We start from the raw sequence: 24,222 nt of genomic DNA on the forward strand, positions 1-24,222 counted from the left end.
GTTTTTACTTTTAAAATGTTGTAAGTTTGTCCAATTGATTTCCGCCTCTGAAAATGAAGCACTGTCTAAAAAAAAATCACTGCAAAGAGCTGCATTTTTTACAGTAAAACCCTTGAATTAAGATTAAAGGTCTGCACTTTAAGCACATCTTAACTGTTAGCTTTAAAATCCACTGTGGTGGTGCACAGAGGAAAAAAGAAAATCACAAAACTTGTGTTTCTGGACCCAACTCTGTGTAGCCCATTTAGTGCCAGAAATGTAATGTCAAATGAATCATCTCATATTAATGTTGTTGTTTTTTTAAATCATTTGGAATTGATCATTTATTTTAGGAGTAATTGGACCACATAATGTGAAAAATATGATCAAAGTGAATCAAGATGCAAAAAGTGTCAAAAAAGGTTTCATTTATTCACAGACTTCACAGATCCATGGTCAACAGTTACAGTAGTTCTGTAGCAGATGTGTTTTTAGGAGGTTTGAGGTTCAGCTGAGTGTCCCATAGCAGTCATGGGAGATATGTCGAGTCAGAACAATGCCACCAGGATACAGATATAAAGTACACAGAACTGTATAATTACAGTCAATGAATGCCCTGTGTAAACTGCACAGTCTCAGATCTAAAGTGCTACATTTAACAATCGTTTTACGCATTTACGGTGCACAAGAGTTCATTTTGATAAGTGTAAATCTCATTAGATTTACTTAAGAAAATTCATAACCTTCTAATTCAACTCAATTTTATTTATACAGTGCCAAATCACGACAACAGTTGCCTCGAGGCGCTCTTATTCTGAAAAATTCTACAGGGCTTCACTTTTTGGATCAAAGCACCGAATATTTAAATAATCTGAAACGTTCTAATTCAATAAACAGGAGAAAACTGCTAATTTACAGCAGCTGATTAAAAAAAACAAGGGAATTTTTGATGGGCAACATTTTTTAAAAATATATATTATTTAACATCAACCACAAGGGTCATAAAGAGATACAGTAAAAGCTGTGTCCATTAACACTTCACAACCTCACACAATACAAGTTCAAACAAGAGGCATTCCAACAACAGGGCTACAATCTTCAGCTCTAACCAAAAGCTACATAGGCTGAAGGCATGGACTTGGACAGTAGTTTGCTGGCTCTGGCAGTAGCGTGTTGCCGTACAGGATGTAAAGCACACACTAAACAACCGCAGGGCCCTTCCAGTGTAAGATACTGGCATCTAAACAGGACTATAAATACTAAATTACTCATAGAACAATATCTTCAAAACAAAACACAACCACAGTGATCGAGTCCGCTACATGATGACACAGGAAAAAAGCTGCAACGGGTTAGTCTGACCTCAGATCAGCTGCTCTACATAAAGGTTAGCTTGAGCCTCCATCAGAGTGTCTGCAAAGTCACAGTGACCTTTTTTGAGCACCACGGGGCAGACAGCACTTAAAATCCACCACCGCCGAGGATGTCACACCTGCCAGAGCTCGAAGTGCTTCTGATGCCAGCTGAAGGAGGACATTTGATGGAGGCTAAAGCTAAGCTTCAGATGAGAGCACAGCTGTTTATTAGTTCTCCTCTGCACACAACCCACACACATTTTTACTGCTCGTCGTCTCCACAGTGCCAGGTCAGCTTCTGCTCGTAGAAGTCGATGACCACCTGGGGACATCTGGCGCTCGCTTCACGGGCCGGCAGCAGGGCAACGTCATCCGAGTTTTTCCTGTGGGGATACGCGCAGCAGAAGGAAAAAGACTGAAACCGCCTCTCGTTTTTAATGGATGTAAAATGTCTTAACAGAAACAAATATTTCTGACAGTTTTTTTTAATGGAGAAGTAAAGGGTAAGGGGACTCTACATAAAAGGGGCACTAGATTTTAGCTTTAGCTTCCTTTAGCTCATGCTCCATTGTTCCACCAATTCTGTTAAATTTAGCCAGTAATTTCTCACAGTGTCTTGCTGACAGATCAACAAATGTAATAAAGCATATCATCACTGATTTTCAAGAACAAGGATGATGCGTGCCTAGCTGAAGTAACTACAGAGGGATAAAGCCATGAAAACACGGGACAGAGCTGCCAAAGCTCAGTTAAGAGGAGAGGTGATGATCAGTGAGCAGCAGTATGACTTCATACTGAGAAAGAGCGCTAGAGACACGATGTTTGTGCTAGTTTGCTTAAAGTGTTAATGGAGAAGTACAGAGAAGGAGTTGCACTCTGTCTTTGAGGATCTACAGAAAGCATATGACAGTGTACCAGGCAAAGCTGAAATAGGTAGGACATGTGCAGAGGAGGGATAGTTGATACACTGGGCAAAGGATGATGGAGACTGAGCTCCCAAACAGCAGGAAAGAAGATTACAAGAAGAGAAGATTACAAGAATGACAGAATGGGATGCAAGGGACAGACTGAGACAAACAAAGGGAATTAAACATTTTCTGACTGGCTATGCTCTTGTGGAGGAGAAGTAAAAAAAAATGACTTGTTTGCTTAAGGGAAGCAATATAGGACTCTGGCGTCTTATCATCATATCAATGCCGTGCTTCTTTGAATGACGCGGACATTTGGGTAAGGTCAATAATTTGTGGAATTGTGTGCAAGTGTTTGCTTTCCGTAGACCTCTAAACTTCCAGCCCTAAACATGAGCACATCTTTCACACTCAAAAAATTCCAAGTTCTCCAACCTAACAAAACTCATTGAGCGTTTTAAAAGACTTCAGCCAACCGTTTTACAAACTGTGTTTACAAACTTTACAATCTGATGTAATTCAATATAGCTCCTCTTTCATAAAGTAACTACAATCGTAGGTAGTGTTGCGGCTCTGCTGGACTCCTGGACACTAACATTTGTGTATGTAAATCAGAAGAGAAAAAAAAATGCAAAACGATCTAAGCCGATCACTCGGAGCCTCATAAAGGTAGATCTTTGCAGAGCTGGACTTAATAGTCCAGGTACGCATAGTTAAGAGCCCCCGAGTCTATAGCTTAATGGTTGTGTGTAATGATAAACCCAAAGCCCATCTGCTCTCTCCAATCTGTTACTAATAAGGTTTGAGGTGGTCAGTGTCAACGTCCAACTTCTCTTCATGTAAATGATCATGCATATATAAAGTGTTGGAAAACTGCAGTTTCCCACAAAGCAACAGCAACAAAAACATTGAGTCCCCCCCCCCAACACACTTTGCTGTCTGACTCTGGCTTTAAATATTAACATTTTCCACGTTTACTCAAGTGCTGGCATTTATTATTCAAGGACAGAGTAAAGAGGAAGCAGTCACCATTTGACTAGGAACATGAGCTCTCCCTTTCTGTCCGTTGAGCCGATGATGCATTCGGGCTCGAGATAAGTACTGAGGTCACTGGGGGAGTTTGTCTGCTCATCATCGGGCTGAAGGACGCTGTTGTCCGTCTTCACAGCCTGAGCCTCCTGCACGCAGGACTAAAAGAACAAAATAAGAAAAGGCAAAGTTCAAAGTTGCAGCACAGATTTACTAGACATGATAAGAAGGTTGCTAAGTCGAGCCATTTCATTTTTTCTCCCTCACTGTACACACCCATTGCAGAAAAAAGGGGAAATTTAACTGGTTTCATTTTCAGGAGCTTTTGTAAAACTAACCTCTTTAACACGACATTTAGTTTCAGATTGAGCCTTAAAACAATTTCTGACAAGGAGTCAGTTGACTCCATTCCAACCTCAGTCTACAACTAAAGGGAAAATGCTACCATACTTCTATTGTGTTCCCTATACTTCTATATTTTTCGTTGTTGTTCTCCCTTTTGGCAGATTTAGCTGCAGAAGTTCTGTAAATAACATGGAAACAGACAGACATACAGACGATCCAGAAACTCCAAAATTCCTCACATACTCACAATTTCTGTCTCTTCCTCTGCCATTTCCTCTTTGGGAACAAACCCTTGCTCGGGTGGCTCTTCTTCATTCTCCTCGGTGAAGTGGGCGTTTCTCAAGAACTCCTCTATGAGTTCAGGACAGTCCAGGTTGTCCTCGGGTTCCCACGTGTTTTCTGCACTGCGGTTAGAGTTAACAGGAGGAGGGAAAGGCAATTTTTACTACGGTGGATAAACGGGTTACACAATCAAACCGTTCAAATGACTGGTTCTGCAACATCCCACTCACTCAGTGAAGCCCTTCCACTTCAGGAAGTACTCCACTCTCCCATTCGAGATTCTGCGGCGAATTATTTTTTCAACCACAAACTCCTGGACAACTGTAGTCTCCTCAGTCTTCCTCTGTTTGGCAGTCTGCTTCTTTCTCATTCTGCCACGATAGAGAATAAGCGAATGAATGAAGGCCAGGGCAATCACAAGAACAGGGAGTTCATTTCTTTTCGTGCTAAAAAAAAAACAAACTAAACACGGTGGAGTCAGGAACATTCACTTTTATCTCCCTGCTGCTGGGATTTTTTTTTTCCAGCAGAACATGGCAGTGGCGACTACTCTGCTGTGCCCTTCATACAATGATCGGCACACTTGTTACAGCGCTCCACCTGCTGTTTCTGTCGGGTGATTGTGCTCCTTCAGTCCAAAAAAAGCAACATGTTAGTATCGCCGTGAGCGTCGTTCACTCACAGCCTGGTTACGAGCACATTTAGCAGACAGCAGCCCGAAACATGAGTGAACAGAAGCGTGCCTCGGTGATGCATTAGACGCTGTAATGAACAATATGCACGTACGCTCTCGGTGTTTACTTAATCTCGGAGGATAGCCTGCTGCGGTGCCGCTCGGCTCTGCTCTGTGCTTGTCGCTGGAAACAACATGCACAAAGCGCCGGTGACGCTGCTTTGAGCTCAAATGTGTCGGTCGATGTGAGTAAATGAGCGAAACAACTTTTCATGAATGAGTTAAAATTAAAGATGGCCGTTGATGCTCGGAGGAAGTGGTTGCCAAGGGAAAAGGTCATGCCAGGAAAACCGGGAGGAGACGACGGGGACGCGCACAGCAGCGACCAATCAGGGAGCAGTCCGCTCGACCGTCCCAGTCCAGCGGTCCGGAACAGCCCTGCCACCCATGGGCGTCAGCAGGGTATGGCAGGGCATGCGCACTTCCTATAAATTTTGTTTTATTTTATTGGAAACAAAAAGACAGTCCGAGAATACAATAAATAAATAAATAAATAAATAAATAAATAAATAAATGTATTGTGTCTCCTCCCGGGATCGAACCAGGGATCTTGGTGCACTTTAGTTTTATTTAATTTTAGAGTACTTCCACGTATTTCCAATTGATGTTACATAAAGTTCAATACATTTAAGAGAAAAATACCATCCACTTTAAAATGATACAGCGGTGGGTTTATAAAGCAGTTGCAATGAATGTAAATTCCTGATGGAAATAATATACTGAATTGCTTCATTTTGCATTATTTTAAACGTTTGATGCTATTTTTAATATTTAATTTTGCATGATATTGTATAGTAGAAATTCTAATACAGAAAGTGTTACTTAGTATTATTTGAGAATACTTTTTTACTGTTTTCAGTGCTGTAAAGACACTGGGCTTTGTCGACGGGGATCTGCTCCCCTCAAACTCTGAGGCTGTACTGTTGAAATCGCAGGAAAAACAGTCTTTGGGAGATTTGACTGACAGTTCCCCTCTAGCCAATGAGTAAACTCAGAGCTACTGATTGGCCAAATAGCCCCCGCCCCATTTCATCCCGACCAAAGAACAGGCCTTTCCACTTTGCTTTCCAGCAGTCACTCCACACTGTTTTGTAAAACACCACTGGGGGACGCTGCCAGCCTGTATTGGACTGATAGCACCTCTGTTAACCGCTGTCAATAGACTTATACTGGAAAGCTCACAGCCAAAAGGCAGCAGCTCCACATTGAGTTTTTCCACCACTCTCTCGCAGGAGCTGTGCAGAATACAGCTTCTACTGGTACCATTTCATTGTCAAGGCAGGATTATGCAGCACTTGGTGTATTTGATCATAAATTTATGTATAGACATAAACTTATGTAATCTAACAACACTACAAAAGTCCAAAGATGTATCAGACACACTATAATCAGAAAGGCAGTCAGGAGAAGGACAGGTGACTGGTCTAAAGTAAACAGCTACCATTATTTATATTTGGACTGACCACCTATCCCCCTTGTGCAGTGGAAACTTTTAAATGAGGGGGCCTGTAGATATTAACTTCATGAATTGTAGATTCTCTATTGATAAAACTAAGGTAAGCTGCTGTTTTCTACACTGTTTAATTATTAACACTGTGTCGAAGATACTCCAGGCCTCCAGATACAAATGCTACGAACTGTTTTCACACCAATTTATAAGTACATTGAGAACTTAGGGACCCCCGCCTCACTCAACAGACACACTAGAAATATAATCATAATTATAAGGGTCGACCCTTTTCAGTGTCTATATTAATACTGCAATACAATATTCCCATGTTGTGAAACATTATTTTGGCTGTCTCTCTTATAACTATGTTTTTCAGCAGTTTACAATTTAACATCCTTTATTAGGTGTGCTTTATTAAAAAGCATTTTGCGTAGAGCCACACCATCCTTACAAGACATCTTTTTCCTCCATGGATTGGTGTATTAGTTGACTGAGACACTGAGGCAAGACATGTGTTGGTTATCAACCAAATGACCCACTTTTGCCCTCGGACCCCTTCCTGTCTACTCTTCTGGGGATTTAGTACAAGTCGCTATAGTAACGGAACAGCTAATAGGCTTGGGCTGTCGCTGTAGGCCCAAGAATGGCAGTAATGCATGCAGTGAGGTCCTGTCCAGATTTACTACTGTATATATTGTTTTGGGGGAAAGCAGGTTATTTTAGTTTTGCATCCCAGAATTAACATTAACAACTTTTCATGAGGAGATTTCTTTTTTCACCGTTATTGATTAAATGACAGTATTGATTGAGACATTGAGAAGACATAGTAGGTGAGTAAAACTGACCCTGTAACACTTACGGTAATGTTATGGGTTTCAATCACTCCTTCACCACAACTTACTATTCATATATAGACTAAAAACTGACCAATAAACATTTACATATGCATCTGTTTTTGATAGTTGTGGGAAATTTGATATTATTGATCAGCCTCTGGATTGCAGTAGTTAGATTTAGGTGAACACTGGCATATCTGAGATGTTTTATAAACATTTGTTTTATGTCTTACACAAATTTGTAATCTAAATAATGTTACTACATGTAATAATAAAGTGATTTGAGGCCTTCCTGGTGCCTTGAATGCAAACTGACTGAACCCCTAAATTGACCAAGGCACTAAAAATGAAATACAGATGTTGATGAAATTACATGCTCCAGTGTACAGGGTGAAAAGATATATTGCGTTATGCCGTCATCCCTTAAATCTACTAACTTCCCTCCCAGACAAGCACATTCCACACACCCACTGTGAATGGAGCCCTAATACAGATGGGGCTTGAGAGCCATTCTGTCAGAGCAGAAATTAGTCCAGATGGCTAGATCCTGCTGTGAGGGGATGTGGATGGAGTGAGTAGTGGTCTGTGTGGCTCAGGATAGGCCCGAGTGGACTCTTTTCACATGGTGGGCCCCGGCGTTCCCTTAGTTCCAACTTTGAAGCTCTCAGATTACAACCACGGTGAAGGAATTCATGTCAGTCCTTGTGTTCTTATCAAGTCTGTGGTTATATAAGACACAGAATCCAGTAAAACGTTACTAAAAGTACCGGTGGTCAAAATGAGATTCAAATAAGTCCATAACAATTCACTGACTGCGCATTTGTAAAGCACTTTCTTGGATATCATTTTTGCATGTTTTGAAAAAATTCAAGTTCTTTGCCAACTCTCCCTTCATCAGCTTCAAAAACTGACTTCAGATCATATTCAGAGTCACATACAAAGTCAATCAGGGTACTAAGTGGCAGGCTCCAGTGCACTTTATGTCCTCGATATTTATGCAGCAGTGGCAGAGAGAAAAGAAACTTTTCACGAGTAACAGATGACGTGGAACCACAGACCACCTGGATCTACTTGCGGAAATCTGTCTCTTGTTTCAGAACATTTATGGTGCCCCAAGATACTTTCCTCTGTGTTATTCTATACCTGACACTCCAGGGCTAGAGCCGTGTAGTCATTACCAGTCTTTGTGTCTGCAGAGTTACTGGGAATGCATACACTAGGAGTATGCATTACACTACAGGTTTCAATCAGACAAGAAGAGATTAATATAGCATAAATGTATTTTATTAAAACTACTATCTGGTCAAGAAAGCTCATCTAAATGCCAGCACAGAGAGAAGGAATTATAATTATTTAAGGTAAAAGGTAGCTTGGGGTTTTCTGTTGCAGATCAGCTGTAACACCCCCTGCAGAAAACGGAGTGAAACAAAAATCGCAAAGGTGTAATATAGTTTACACAGTCATGCAGACGTTCATCCATGTGACATTATTGTCACCATAATATAACATAAAAGCCATCAAAATTAAAAAAGCAGCCAACAGCCTTTGATTGTGCTTGATGAATACAAGGATCTAAGGATTTTTATTGCCATGAGGTGAAACTAAATTTTGCACTCAAGTCCCAGTTAAGACCAACAAAAATAACGCTCATCAAGAGCAATATATACAAAACCAAGAAAAAGTATGAGTATAAATAAGAGCTTGAGAAGCAGCTGCGTCTCTGTGCGTCGTCAGTTTGAATAAAGAATAAACCTGAACCTGGTAAGATGAAAGTTTAAGCAGCACAAAATTGACACTCTGAAGAACCTCTACCATCTTTCCAAGAAAGTAAATAGTTTCCAGCTTTGGTTTCATACTGTATGTGCTTATTTGGAATATTCAGAGCTCGGCCCTTTGCAGTACTCAAAGAAACTCCATGTAACCTTTGTAGAGATAATAAATCTGTTCATCTGCTGAACGGAGGGAGAGGGAAAAGTCACACAGTGGAAGTGGTGCTGACTTCATCACATGTGGGTCTCTGCTGGGAGATTCCGCCCCACAAAGCGAAGCCCGTAGGATCTTGTAACACTGTGACTGATGGGTGAATGGCATCAGTGACAAGTAACTCCCATTCCCCCTGGGGTCAATGTGGCACAAAGTGAATGGATAGGAGTGGTAGGGAATAGATCGCCTTTGAACCTAAAAAGAATAATTCCCCCTTCTTCCAGTGCTGGTCTTTACTCCCGCTCTCTCTCTTAGTTCGTGCCATTCTTCTTTCACTTTTTTCCTTTCTCTGCGGTGATTTTTTTTGTCCTTCTGAGCTTTGTGGCTGACGATGATGACCTGGGGAAGAGTAGAATGTGAATAAAGTTGCTGTCATTTCAAAGAAGCGATGTGTCACTCAGCTCTTGTCTGACTTTATGTCAGAAAGAAAATTTAAGCTTTAAATAACACGGCACCGACGTTGTCCTGCAATTATTGCATAAGCCTAACTGAACGTAACTCATTTGTTTTGGATAAATGTAACTCTGAAAATAGACTAATGATCCAGGGGCATTTTTGTGAACAAATTTCAAGAAAAGATTTCATGATGTGACATTTTCACATGCCCTCAGGAGCGCCGAATGCTTTTAATCACGAGCAGCAGTTTTTGAACAGGTTACAATCAAATTTGTTCCTTTTTGTGTTGCACTTTAAGGCAGCTAGTCACTAACTAAAGTTTGATGGATTGCTCTCCTCGGGTTACCCGCACGGCAACGACTGCTGCTGTCTGCGAGGAGATTGTTTGCGTTTCTGTGGCCAGCTTTTGTCAAACATCCTCTTCCATTTCAGTTTCTTGAAATGTTAAGTGTTCCTTTTCACCACTGTCCATCACCACCCAGTGAATCCAAACAGGGAGCGAGCTCCTCTTCTGTCATGCAGGGAGAAATTGAGACAAAGGAGAAGAGGGAAGAATGTACTGGCTTGGTGTGATGACAGTGCTTCGTTTGAATCCACAATATCGTTGCTGGCTGCTTTAAGTCAACATGTGGGTGTTTTTCTTATTTTTTTTTATTATATACTGCATGTAAGAGTCTTTTTTTAATGGGTTGGTATACTAACTGACATACAGTAAACTCCTATCAGTAAGTAGTATAGTCTTTATATTTATCACATGAATATGAGCGTTATAAACACTGGCCTGACTCCTAATGTAAGTAGACAGCTGAATAGTACTTTATCCTGGTGAGAGGACCTTTGCCTTGGTAAATCTCCTTGTCACTGCGCAGCTGCTGACTATCTGCTCTCATCGGGTGCAGCTCCACAAACTGCCGAATCCAGTCTGTTGACCTTTCACTTCTTTTCTCTAACACAGCTGTAGGCTTTGAACTTTAGATCTGCTCCACATCCCCCCGTTTTGCTGCAAAACTGGCCCATCTGAAATCAAATCTCATGTCTGTTCTTCACAGGTCCCCCCTCAGATATAGAGCAGTTGCTTTTTGGCTTCTGGGAATCTGAAGCTTTTCTTCTTGAGCCAAAAGAGCTTTGACTATTACATATTTTTACTCAGTCAGGCCTGTAGCAGCTCTATGCCATCTGAAGTGATACTGAATAGGCTCCAGCTTCAGCACATGGTGAGAGCAACCGGCTCTTATGTCTTGCCTGCCTGCCATCTGGAAAATTACAGCTTTAAGTAGGCCCTTTCAGTAATTACCCTGCCAACTCTGAAGAAGGGCTCCGAACACACCGTGATGAAATCTACATGACTGATTGAGTGAGGCCATAGCAACTGAGAGTATAGTAGAAATGCAACATGCTCAAAACCTCCTCTTGTTTTTTAAGAAATGGCTACTTCTGGACACTGACATTGCTTATGATCTCTACTACAGTCTTAGTTGTATTTCTCTAAACATGGGTGAAGGTCTCAAACTCACCACAAAACCTTTAAGTTTTGTTCTTTTATTAACGAGTAAGTCAAGTTCTCTGACACTGGAAATCATTTATATCAAATGATATTTGATATAAATCTATAGTGTGTTAATAATATTATAATATCGGACTGAATCTCTAAAATACATTATTTTTGTCTGGGAATAACTGGCTTCTAGCCTATAAGCAAAAATACTTTGCAAAAATAAGAGCTTTTTTTTTAGGGATCCTGGGGGAAAATGGTAAACTATATTCAAACTATAACTATATTCAAAATCAAAAATGTACATAATCAGCATTAGACAGAATAAACATGCAGCGTATCAGTGTCAAAAGTCACTCAGTGTTGAAATATAAGTTTAAATATGTAAGTTTACATACATTCGTGAATGTCTTGGTAATTTTAGGGCTTTTAACAATTTCTTAGAATTTAAAATGAATCTTTGAAAAACAAGAATTAGAGTGAACAAAGTTTGAATTTATTTGGATTTTTATCCACACAGAGTTGAAATTATACATGAACTCACTTAAATCTTTTAGTAATGAGACCCAAACTGATATTACAGAGGAAATTGGTTATGATATTCAAGAACAATCCAGGAACCACAAAGGCTCAAGTTTATGATGAACGGGAAACTGCCAGAACACCAGCATCAATGTCCACAGCCTGCAATTACTGTAATATTTATGCTAATGATGAGTGTATGCAAACTTCTGACCACAACTGACCACAACTGTAAATACAATAGCAAAATACTGTTGGAAATCACTGGACATCCTGTCGCCTCTGTATGTTTGCTACTGGTTTTAACACTTAAAGGTCTGACTTTTACAACAATCATTAAATTGCCTCCATTTCTAGAACAATACTCTATACTCTGCTCCTAAATTATGTCTACACCAGCACACACATCCTTACTCCTCTTCCACTGGCAGGTAGTTACCTTCATAAAATATGTATCAGAGTAGTCTCCTTCATGTTCACAAATTGTTGCAACTCAGTTGCTCTCAGGCTCCATAAATGCTTTACAATACTCGTACATCATAATCGACACCTGTGCGCTCAGCAGATTTTAGCAATACGATGAACTATTCTAACACGTGATAACGCACACAGTGAAACAATAGTGAAGTGCTGAGAGTAAAACTGTTCTGCTTGCAGAAATGTCATATCTGGTGATCACTAAAACTTATTTAAAACTAAAACTTATTTAAGCAGTTACTGTTCAAACTGAGGAATGGAAATTTCAAATTTCAGGATTATGATTTTTAGAGAGTTGGCTTTAAGATTTGTATTTATTTATTTATTCTTTCAGATGGGGGCTTCTGTATAGGATTACATTTTGGGTTAGGATCATGACTTCTTGCAGTCTCAGCTGGCTGGCAACTGCAGTTCATGAAACAAAGTCAGTCCCCATAGACACCCATGTTATAAAAAGTGCTGTTTACAACCTGATGCAAAAGAATATTTTGGACCTTGCGGATACTTTTCATAACAACTGCAGGATTCTCTTTTAAATAAGTCAAAAGTTAAGAGCCTGTCTGCTTTGATTAACAGTTGTGCTTACAGGCAGTTGTAATAGACTGATGTCTCATAGGCCTTGTAGTTGCTAATTTAGTCACACAGGCCTAGACACTCGTCAGCGATCCACTTACAACCACCAGTTCCTAGGGAAAAATGTGAACTGCTCAACTGATTGGCAAGCGGTTGCTGGCTGTTGCTTGGTGATTTTGGACACAAAGAACTTTATGGTCCAATGCCAAAATCCTCTGTGGTTGGTTTTACTACCGCTTGGTGAGTAATTATGAAATTATGAAAAGTGCAACACAAACAAATGCCTATAAAGTAAAATCTTTGGCTTTTGAAAAATGTTGGTTGCAGTGGTAATACACAACTTTTACTTTGAAACCAAACATCTTTCTAGTTTGTGTCACACCTTTTTAAATTTCACAACAATCAGCATGTAGTTGATGAGTGTCTGCAGACAATGCAGTGTCTTCTTTGCACTCAGCCAAAGCAATAACAAGGAGCTGCTGCACCCTTGTTGCGACCAGTTACACCTAACAACTCCAGCAACAACTTGTACAACTTGTAGGGGGAAAGGCACCTTTCCTAGCAACTGGAGGTTGCCAGGGAGTCCCTGACTGGTCTCTAAGCCTACCTCACTGATGCCTTGTGCTACTGAACTGGACCTCTTCTCCATTATTGTGGGGTTAATACCTTCTGGAGCATTTTAAAAGAAATTTCTTGAAAATTGTCTGTTATTTAGCACCAATTAGCAGGCATGTATGTGTCTCCCTTGAATCTGTTTGGTTTATGCCACATGCTAATCAAGCTAGCTAGGGCTAGATGGTAAACCTGTTGTACAAATATAGTAACTTTTCAGAAAGAAAAATAATATTCCTGTGGCCAAATCACTAAGACTTCAAAAGGAAAGCATCAAAGGGAATATATCCATACATATATCCACCTTTTGCATACAGTCTATTGTTTTAACATATCACACTCCAAAGGTCATGCCCAGGCTGGCCAATCCATTTTAAGGTCATCTGCAAAATGTTATCCTCATGTCTAACTATTAAAATATCTTGTCCCTTTCATGCCAGCAGGGTTTTGATCCCACCTTTAATCACTGACCATTATGAAGCCATGGTGCTAATGTGGTCAGATTGATAGCTTATACTCAATCCAATCTTAACTTGTAAACTTTTGCCTTAATATTTAGTATACAGCCAAATGAGTAGTGTCTATTTTCTAATTATTGGAAGCTAAAAGTTTTCCTTTAGTCATTTGCAGTTCAAGGGGGAAAACCAAGATGTGTAACATTTGTCCGACATATGCACTACATAAGTCTGAGTTCATTAAAATCACAGCCTCCACTCTTTGTAAGCAAGACAGCTTTATACTTGCCCTGCAATAGTTCCTAGTGTGAAAATTTGTTTCCATAGCTTCCTTTCCGCAAGTTGGTATGGAGTGCTGAAAAACCACGAGCACTCCCTTGGTTTGAACCGCTGCCTGGGCTTGACAAAACATGAATGTGATTTACATTGTCCCTCCTCCAAAATGTCATTTTCAATTTGAATCCTATCAAGGGCTAATCTGGAAACTGTTACTCAGTGTGTCTTGAATATAAATTGTTTGCAGCTGAGAGTCAAAAGTGGACCGGTGGTAGCGGAGGGGAGGGGGCAATACGGCAAAGTCTCTCCTGTGAAATGCCATGTTTAGGCTGATGCACAGGAAACAAGCTCTTACCAGCCAGGAAATGAAGTGGCAAGCACAGGCCGGCTTGTATTTCCCCTCCTGCTTTCAGATGGGCCTTGTTAGTGTGGAGACATCAGGGCTCCAGCTTTTTGTTCACATAGAGCTGCAGCGTTTTGAAGATGTTAAGTGTTTGTGATGGCTGACTGGTATGTTGCTACGAGGTCTTGAGTTTCTCAGACCTCCAGAACCACTCCCCAGCTGCCCCCATCCCCCATCCCCTGCCTCTACCCTCCCTCTGTCTTTATGGTTGAGATGAGTGATGTGAAAGAGCTGAAACACACTTATGTGTAAGCAAAAGATAAAATCTCTGTGCGATACGCTGTAACAGTGAAATTTGTGGCTGTACTAAAGCTTGTGCTGTTGTTTCTCTTTTCCCATGCCATAATAAATAACAAAAAGGATTTGTGTGTTCCACTTTAGATGAGTATTGATAAAATACTCATTAATAAAATCAATGACAAAACACATCTGTTCTTTAGACTCCCTCCCTGCTCACTTGAAATACTCCAATACTGGCTGACTTGCATGAACAGCCTAAAAACCAAAATTGTCATCCACACATTTTCTAAAGATGAAAACTGGTGTTACAGTGAAACAGACAAAGTATGTTTTGTGTTTCATGTTCACTCAAAGGGATGGATAAGCCTCACATCAGCCAGTGTTTTTCTACAAGTTCAGGCTGAACCTGTAGCCTTTAAGAATCTGAAACGCTGACGTCAGATCAAACCAAACAGAAGCAATTAGACAGAGAATGGTCCCTTCATCTGAAAATGAAGAATCACATCAAAACATGTCAGGTTAAAAATCACATGTGTGATACAAAAATTCTCTTAGCTCTCTTAAAAAAAAATCAATCAACTCTGGAGAATAAAGTCAGGACATTTTCCAACTTTAATTTTGACACAGAGCACACAGCAGCTTCACATGGAGTCAGACTACTGGAAACAGCGGTTTTAGAGACAGCGCAGGATGGGCAGAGTGCACTGGAGACGCGAGACCTCCCCGCTCTCCATGAATCCACTGGACAGTTAAATGCACTGTTCTCACATGGGTGCAATCTGACATCACGCAGACCTTTTTTTTTTTACGAGGTAACCGAGTTTAAAAACTGTTTAATGTCTGGTTACACTGGAACACTTGCACGTCTGGCGGGTGAGGTTCAAGGCTGCAGTGCACGTATGAAAGCAGCTTGGGTAAAAGTTAAACACTGTAGGTAATTTTTTGATCAGCTCTGGTCTTTTGTTTTTCAATTCACACAGAATTCCGATTATTAGCTATACTATGGTATCAACACCAGGATGTTCAGGAGTAGCCAACCTTTTAGTACCATTTTAGTTGGAGGCACGATGACAGGTGACCGAGGCTCACGTAGAAACAGATTTCCTGTTTGCATTCACATGTTCCAAGGTCAGAGCTGGCTTCATGCCCACACAAACCCGCCGCTGCTTCTCTAAAAGGACCACCTAAGTGTGATCAGCCTGTCACGACGGTGGTGAGTAGTGATTCATAGCCTGGACCTCAGGGCTAAGCTGAAGTCAGTATAAACAATTATAGCTGAGAGGGATGTATGCTGAGTGTGTTTGTGCGTCAGAGAGTGGTGAAAAGAGAGAAAAGAGAAATACTGCTTTCTGACTGAGCTGGGACTCAGTGTACACATTTGCCTGGATTATACCTTCTTCTCACAGGGAAACAGCGATGATTCACTGTTCGGAGAGTCTAAGCTGCTCTCTTCGGCACTCACGTATGAACGGTCATAGAACACATAATGATCATGGTGCGTTAAAGGGCTGCAGTTAATGTCATAGAGCCTAAACACTGCAGTAGCATTGTGACTACCAGACACACAACAGACTTTTTCCTTAGAATTTCCACCTTTTAAACAGCCTCTGAGTTTTCTCTACATACAGTCAGTTACATAAAGGTAGCGAGGGAAAAACAAACATCTCTCTGGCCTTGTAGAATAATAAAACGATTGCCTGTAGGAGTACGAACAGAAGTAACTCCCTGTGTTATGAGGTTATTCAAGTTTGAACAGTATATTGATGGCCAAGGCCTGTGTTTATACATAATGTTGTTCACAAGACTAGCGGAAAGTTTAGAGGTGAATAAAATTGTCTTACCTCAGATACAACTCACACCTGTAGACACATGAGGCACTTCTTTGCTAGTAGTGATGTTGAGTGTGGATATACATGTGATTGAGCGTTTATTACCCAAGTGTCATACAGACCACCTGGACTTATTTTGTAACTGTCACCGTAAGATTAGAAAACAATTCTTATATTTCTGGAACCATTTGAATTTTCTCTCCCTGTGAATGCTTTGTGCTACCATGGCTTTTTCTATCTGAAAACATTTGCATTTCACCTCAAGCACAAACGGTAACAAAGTTGCAGTCATTTAAAGAGCGCTTGTAAAATGGGCCATGAGCCTCGTGGCAAAATTAACTACATTTTTTAATAGCGTTCTGGTTTAAACGAAATTCACATTCGTATATACACTTTCATTTACAGATTTACACATAAACTATAAATAATTTTGGGACATGAAAGCAAATTAACGCTGTTTCCATATTATCATGTGGATTTTAGTATCTGAAGGCAGGTGTCTGACGTGGGGTTCAAAACCAAAGCTGACTTTCTTTGTTCTTTCTCATGAATATGGAGTATTTCTTCTTATTTTTCTTTGACCTGTGAACACATAGACACACTACTGGACTATTGCATTGAGCTAATTAGAATTTTGTGGTCTAAGAACACGGTCAATGAGAGACCACAAAACACATTTTCTGCCAAAACTCAATAATAACAAAATGATGTACTGATGACGTTTTATATGTGAAAGAACAAAGGTCAACAGAGACATCATATATTTCACAAAAAGGCTTTTCTTCCCATAATTCACTCTGTAACTCAGGAACAGAAGGAGAGAATTACATTATGTTTCACATTTGTTTGGATAACAAATTATTGGTTGTTATATTTTTGGTGCTTTTAATTGACATTGAATTCATTTAAAGTCTTAATTACACATAAAATATCAATCTGGATTGTTGTATATCAGCTGTCACGTGATTTGTTGATGGAGCCACACAGTAGCATGAGAAGCTCAGCTTTCTTCTCCAGCACTGGTAACTACTTATCACAGGCAGACGTTGCATCACTTTGGTTGTTTCCATCTGCCTGGAAAGAGGTTAGAAGTTGACTGGCAGAGGTCCTGTTCTTTAAGAGTTAGTGGCTCACTGCAAGGGGCTTGTTTCTATCAGGGGTGAAACAGCCGCCCGTCCATCATCCTGACAGAGCTGACAGCCATTCAGCCAAACCAGAGGAGTTTCTGCCAACAATCAAAGGGCTTTTCATTGAAGGAATTCAGTTCTGGTCTGTCATCAGGGAGGGGCGTTCCCAGCTGTCAGCAGGCCAGGGGGACACTCTGGTTCCTCCTCTGCTTTCTTTTTTCCTCTCTGGTCAGATCCATGGATTGGTCAAGAGCACACGCTCCACCCTCTCTGTCTCTCTCTGTCTCTCTCTCTCTCTGCCCTTGAAAGTCAGTGTGCCATCTTCTTTATTTATGCAAGCAATTCAGCTCAGCTGTGTTGTGTGACATTGCACAGCTGTCTGCATTGTGGCAGTTTACTTGTACGCTTTCATTATTTTTGATTTCTCATTATACCACATGTATTTTTTAGTAACTACTCTCTCCAAGTACCCTGCAGAAATGTTACTTTTCTTATTCACCACTTGAGGGAAGCAAAACCAAGGAAAACGCAAGGAAGTGCCACTGTTCTCTGTAGTATTCAGATACCTGACACATTAATCCTGACTATAATAATGCAGTTATATACATTTTTAACTTGATTTTAGGATATTTCCCACCAAGCATGAAACAACAACCTATTTTCATCTTGCTCCGATGACTTTTTTTCACATTTTTTTTTTTTTTTTTTACGTTTTGTTGCTTCTTCATCGGGTTGGATGAATGAAAACACCATTTTTTGGGCTGAAGCTATTAGTTATCTTTATTATCATTGATTGTGACAGTTATTTTTAATAAATATTTAACTTTGCGGTATTTCAAACCACATGAATATTGTAAAACTTAACAGTGTCTGTTTTCAAAAACTAAAGAAATGAAAAAATCATCACATGCTGATGTCAGCAGTGATGATTTCTATTTGATGCACAATTAATGCATGTTTGCTGAATAATACACAGTTGATTGACTGATAGATTACAATGGAGAAACATAACACCCTGACTTTAACACCATTCAATGTTCTTTAGTATGTTTATAGTGTGTAGCTAAACTGTGGTTTATAGTATTTCTATCTTAATATAATATAGTGTATATAGTACTTGTGTAATCTTTGCACTATATTTTCTTACCACATATTCTTTATTCTTCATGTGCATGTTTAAATGTTTCCATTTGCACCATTTTTTTTAATGTTTTGCATGTCAGGAGGTGCTAAAATAATTTCATTGTTTTGCTACCCTAGTTTGCAATGACAATAAAGCCACTCAATAAACCAATTAATAATAATTTGTAATCAAATCATTTGACAAATTTGACACACATGCACTAAATATCAACAAGCTGCTGTAACATTTATGTCTTTACTTGCGGCACAGTTTCAGAGTAGGGTACTCTCTGATGCTTCATTACATAACCAGTGAGCTGCCTGCGTGAATCAATTATTTATCTGCATGTTGTAACACTGAGGATACTTTGATTGTGACAGACACCAGCCAGACAAGGCAGATCAGTAAATGGCAGAAAAAGAAAAAAAAACCCCACCAATCTCCACTGGATATGTGGCTGTGCAATGTGACTGCAGAGGGAAAGAACCTTCAGATAAAACATGTTTCTCCACCTAGACAGAAAGACAGCGAGGATGCTTGATTTTAAAAACAGCCCTTGGCAGTAGAGGAACCAGCACAAAATTATTTGTCTGCAGGTCTTTCCACATGGGATTTGTAATGAAGTGGTCAGAGAAGTACAGGCAAAAGAAGGAAGATATGTATTTCTCTTTGTGCTTCATGCCTCTGTCCTTTTTTATTTAACTCTCATTAAGGCAGGTAATACTGACAAAGTGGTTAAATAGGTGCAGTGCATCTTGATTTACCTACCAGGATAATCAGCCATGACCATCTGTTCTGTAAAACATATCTGATAGCCTATAATGAAATGATTACAGGCTGTAAAGGTTCAAAGCTTATTTATTTCTTTATTTTTTAAGATAGCTGAGACTTTCTCTCTGCATTCAGAGATGAAAAAACTGGCCTATTCATGTCCACAGTACAACACAAGGTAAAAACTCACCATGCTTCATTGTGAGACTGTGTCCTTCACTTCCTTTGTATATTTTCTCCTAAGTCACAGCTCTGCAAAACACTATCTGAGCTGAAGTAATAGTATATTAGTCTCCTGTCACTAAAGTTATTAAAATTCTTTGCTAGTTTCTTTTGAAAGCTACAATAGCCACACTTCAGTGTCTTAATGTGCACGCACAAACATAAATTTTGATCTATAATGGGTCCTCGTCTAACCAATGAAAAATCATTTATTCAGCCACCATATTTAGAGAATTTCATATATGGCGTCTGTTGGCAGATGGCATAGAATAACATTTTTATGGGCTGACTTCATATGTGTAAACAGTGCACAAGTATTTTACTAAAAGCAAGAATAATTTTGCAAATATGGCGGTGAAAAGCTTTACAACAACTACTAAATGGACCTTAAATTATGTTTTCATCCACACTTTATAATTCTATTTTTAGTGATATGAGATATTCTGACTTCCAAGCAGATTCTTAAAGTCGCCATGGAATAACGGGGAAGTAAATACACTAGCTTTGTCTTTGTTGATTTACTTTTATACAGAAACTGTGCAATAGTCTTGAGTCACTGCTCATTTCTTTATCTTTTGCTTCCTGACTTTTTTGCAATATTTAAAGTGGTCAAGGAACGTTTCTTTGTTGAATCAGTGTTGGGTCTACATTTAAAAGACCACTTAGCAAATAAACATGTTTGAATTGTATCTTTAGACAATTTATTACTAACAGCCTGTCACGAAAACTCATGATTTGTTCTCATTTATTTAAATGAATCCATGAATAATTCCAAAGATAACACAGTTACAAACATAAAATAGTATTTCCGCACCAATAAGGTGAAAATCAATGGCAACAGGTCTTAGGATCAAATCATCATCTGTGGAGGCTCTGTCATGTTTTGGGGCTGCATTTGAGCCAGTGGTGTTGGCGATCTTGTCAAAATCGATGGACTCATAAATGCAGAAAATTACCATCAGATGTCGATCCACCATGGAGTACCATCTGAAAGCATCTGATTAGCCACAGCTTCATTTTTCAGCCACATAATGACCTCAAACCCATGACCAATGCAGTTAAAGCATGGATAGAACACACAGTGGAAACACTATCAGTTATGGAGCCAGAAACTGTTTTTTGCACTATATCGTGCATTTCCATAAATGTTTTTGCACATGTTTCAATAAATCACTGCACCTATTTTCCATTTTCCTAGAAAAATATATGGAAATGAGGAGTGGCTCAAGGTATGTACTGTAGTACTCTAAGTACAGTAAATGTAAACAAATAGTGTTTTACAGTCACTGAAGTGTTTTAATTTTTTCTCCCCCAAAGTTTCTTGTTTGCTGTGTTCAGACTTGATGTGGTGTTGAATGTGTGATTATTGAAGCCATCACACTGATGCATGCCCAACAAGTGCCGTCTGCTTTAAAATTCATAATAGAGTTCCGGCATTGTATCATAAAAAAGATTTGCACATAATCAAATAAATAATCATGAGGTGAACACAGCTATTTCTAGTACACCACCATTAGTAAGACTGTGTATTAATATTTATAGTCTGCTTCACACTATTACATTTGCATGGCAATCTAGTTTCTAAAAATGGATAAAGGACATTTCCTCTAGATTTACAAAGCAGCAGTTGGAGCGATCTCATTACTGTGATAATGTTTACACACACTGTTTAAAACCTTCACTGTAACTCATTCTCAGAGGTTATTTCTTATTATGTGTTTTTATTTTTTGAGCTCTGGTTCATAAAAAATGACTCAGAATATAACTAGGCATATAAATATCTTAAAGGTTATTAAACATTACACGCGTCTCTTCGGGGTGTTTGTTTTCCGCACAGACATTTATGCACTGCATCTTTTTGTCAGCGTGTACCTATAGTACAGTATGTCAGACAGGATATGAGTTAGAGATGCTGCTTCTGTATGTGAGGGAGACAAAAAAAAACAAAAAAAACAAGCACAGCGAAGAGGAAGCGAGAGCAGCAGAGAGATCAAAGACTGTGCTGGAGCCAGACTCTGTATCAAAAATGAGGTTGGAAGGCTCTCTCTCCTGTCTCCATCCAGTTCTCCCTGATCACGGACCCTGAGGAGAATAAACTCAATCCATGTTAAATTATAGATTAAGGCCCGGGTCTGGCTATGGCTTGGCAGCTGGCGGCTGAATACCCATCAAGCTGTACTGGGTTTTATACATTACTTCTGCTTCTACTGTTGCCTCACCTATTAAAATTAACATCAAACACTCTCCACAGACCAATAAGAGGATTTAACAGAGGCTGTATGAATATGTAAAGAATATCTATACAATGTTTCAGCTTCTGTTTTGAGGCTTTGCGGATGATTCAACCTTTATCGTTACTTTTCGGTGTTTTTCTCATTGGCAGTCTTTCATGTCACTTTGCTCTTTTACCTGAGACGATTTTGAAAGTGCAAGTTCGTCTTTTCTTATGTGCTGTCAAATATAAAAAGGTAAAAAGAGATATTGTCGCTCTCCATGTTGTTCTTCAGTATTCCAAAGAGACAGGGAAATCTCAAAGCCACTGCATATCATAAATACAGATGCTGTCTATTTCAGTCACATAAACTCTATTAATATCCATACGCACAAGAAAATCAAACAAAAACGCTTTACTCTACTTTTTATGAAAGACATAAGAAATAAATGCAACTTGAAATTAGAAGCATTAATTTCCAAGTTTAATGACATTCAGGTAGCAGATGTGGACAGATGTTGTTTTGTTATCTGTGATGCTGCAGATATGCACAAGCAACGTGTTTGGGGTTTTATCGACAGTGAGAGAAGCCACACCTACAGTCATGTGAAAAACAATGTGTTAACAGGCCTGTATGGAGCCATGTGAAAAACTACATCCATGCTGATTTTCCATAAAAAATTAAGAGCGTATATAGCAGAAAACTGTTTCTTATCAAATGCAAAAACGGAAGTTTGGCAGTTTGCTGATCTGGACAAATTAGATGTGTGTTAACACAATCTTCACAACACAAGGAATGGACGTCACAGAAAATTCACCATGAAGTCAGACTGTGCAGTGCTGCGAGAAACTGCAAAAAACCTCAGGGTCTACAGACCTCAGTTAGCGTCTGAAATGTTAAATTCCTAACAATTCAATACTCAGAGAACGCAGCCCATCAGCCTGTTATGTTATGTTATTGTGATTCCATAGGATGTCTTATTGAAAAAATAAAACTAGTGTTGTAAAGCTTTCCCCGTGCCCTTTCATTTGATATGTTACTCAATATTGTTTCTTAAAAAAAAATTTCAAGGTTAACATTGTTACTGGACGCTAACAGCGACTGTCATGGTCAAATGCTTAGCCAACCTTAGCTCCCCCATGGCCTGGTATACTGATGTAAAGTTTGAAGATGATCCAAACCCAAACTGTGAGTTTTTACTTCAAGTTATTGCTGCTAAAACTGTTCCTACAGGCTAATGAATCATGGGGACTGCATGTTTAATTGATTCATAATCTTCCAGATCTCAGCTGCCTCAATGTGCTTCAGTGAAAGAGTGCATCAGCGTCATCCTTGGCCACATATGAAAGCACAGTGCATTGTCACATTAGGCATATTGTGTATATCATTTACAGTGGAGAATGTACTTGATGGATTATCATATTTATTCATGTATTTTATTTTATTTTTTTTTTGCCAATAGCCTTACAACAGTAACAATACATTCACATCATGGTGCTACTTCCTCCTTCTGAATGTCAGTAAACTTCACAATTGTCAGACGGTCTGATATAAAGAAGCAGCTACTGTAATTTTAAACAATAGCTATGACATAACTCTGGTTACATAAACACCAAACAAACCGTTTTCATGCCACAGAGTTTTATTCACAAAACCAGATGGAGACACATTTAAAACTTGCCTCTCCTTTTTGTCTGAAGTGAAACGCCGTCCTGTCTTCTCTAAGAATTTACTTTAGGGAATAATTATAAATATAGAGCCTGGTGTATGAAAAATAATGAATGTATCATTTTGGTACAGTTTGTGATCTAAAATAGAAATCTGTATCTGTTCTCGACAACAGTAGTGCAGTAGCAACATTTCGTATTTCCGTTGTAATACTTTCATGCAAAACAAATCTCATTGGGCAGTCGAAGGCATCGAGATAATGTCCAGCGTCAATATTAAATATGATGCATGCAGTTTCAACACAATCACCATGCATCGGCAAATAAATGAAAGCATAGTGTAAAGTGCCATGAAAGAGTATTTGCCCCATTCCTGATTTCTTAGTTTTAGTATTCCTCAGACTTAAATGTTTCAAACCATCAAACAAATTTCAATATTATAATATTAGGAAAAGATAACCAGAGTAAATACAAAATGCAGTTTAAAAATAATGATTTCATTTACTAAAAGCCATCCGTACCTACCCAGCCGTATTTGAAAAATTAATTGGCTCCTAAGCAAAGTAGCTGTTTTTGCCACCCTTGGCAGCAGGACTTGAAATTAAGCATTTGTGATAGCTAGCAATGAGTCTTTCACATTGCTATTAAGGAATTCAGGCCCACTCTTCTTTGCAGAATAGTTTTTATTCAGACAGATTGTAGAGTTAGGATGCATGAAGAAAGCATCTCAATTGGATTTCAATTTTTTTTTTTTTTGGAGCCATTGGACTTGCTGGCGTGTTTTGGGTCACTGTCCTGCATTGTCTTTAGAGCACAAACTGATGGCTGGACATTCTCCTCCAGGGTTTACCAGAAGAATTCATGGTTCAGTCGGTTACAGCAAGTCGTCCAGGTCCTGAAGCAGAAAGCACCTCCGGACCATCA

The 24,222-nt window shown here is 39.3% G+C and overlaps 2 protein-coding genes across 3 annotated transcripts in view; both read right to left on the reverse strand.

Moving 5' to 3' along the window:
• Positions 1-390: 390 nt before the first annotated feature.
• Positions 391-4,913, reverse strand: cbx3b (chromobox homolog 3b). 2 transcript variants are annotated; one of them, XM_005934767.3, is made up of 5 exons: positions 4,685-4,912; positions 4,129-4,269; positions 3,864-4,020; positions 3,272-3,432; positions 391-1,717 (listed from the first exon to the last, which is right to left on the reverse strand). In XM_005934767.3, the coding sequence occupies exons 2-5, from the start codon at positions 4,266-4,268 to the stop codon at positions 1,597-1,599; spliced, it is 579 nt and encodes a 192-aa protein (XP_005934829.1). In that variant the 5' UTR covers position 4,269; positions 4,685-4,912; the 3' UTR covers positions 391-1,596. The 2 variants fall into 2 exon arrangements, with proteins under 2 accessions (XP_005934829.1, XP_014193101.1); XM_014337615.2 differs by having other exon boundaries at positions 4,129-4,913.
• Positions 4,914-7,880: 2,967 nt separating this feature from the next.
• Positions 7,881-24,222, reverse strand: part of pde11al (phosphodiesterase 11a, like) — a 28,721-nt gene continuing 12,379 nt past the window's right edge. Inside the window, exon 21 of the mRNA XM_005934768.3 lies at positions 7,881-9,239. Within this exon, the coding sequence (XP_005934830.2) occupies positions 9,040-9,239 (200 nt within the window). The 3' untranslated portion in view covers positions 7,881-9,039. The remainder of the gene's footprint in view (positions 9,240-24,222) is intronic.

This window comes from Haplochromis burtoni, unplaced genomic scaffold (genome assembly GCF_018398535.1).
Source record: "Haplochromis burtoni strain Fernald_Lab_line unplaced genomic scaffold, NCSU_Asbu1 Contig_120, whole genome shotgun sequence".
Lineage (NCBI taxonomy): Eukaryota > Metazoa > Chordata > Actinopteri > Cichliformes > Cichlidae > Haplochromis > Haplochromis burtoni.

Bases quoted from the DNA above. Each gene is read 5' to 3' on its own strand.
- cbx3b (XM_014337615.2), bottom strand. From the start codon at position 4,385: ATGTTCCTGACTCCACCGTGTTTAGTTTGTTTTTTTTTTAGCACGAAA. The intron at 4,021-4,128 runs GTGAGTGGGATG...CTCTAACCGCAG, and splicing joins AAGTGGAAGGGCTTCACTGA to TGCAGAAAACACGTGGGAAC. The intron at 1,718-3,271 runs GTGACTGCTTCC...GTATCCCCACAG, and splicing joins CTCATGTTCCTAGTCAAATG to GAAAAACTCGGATGACGTTG.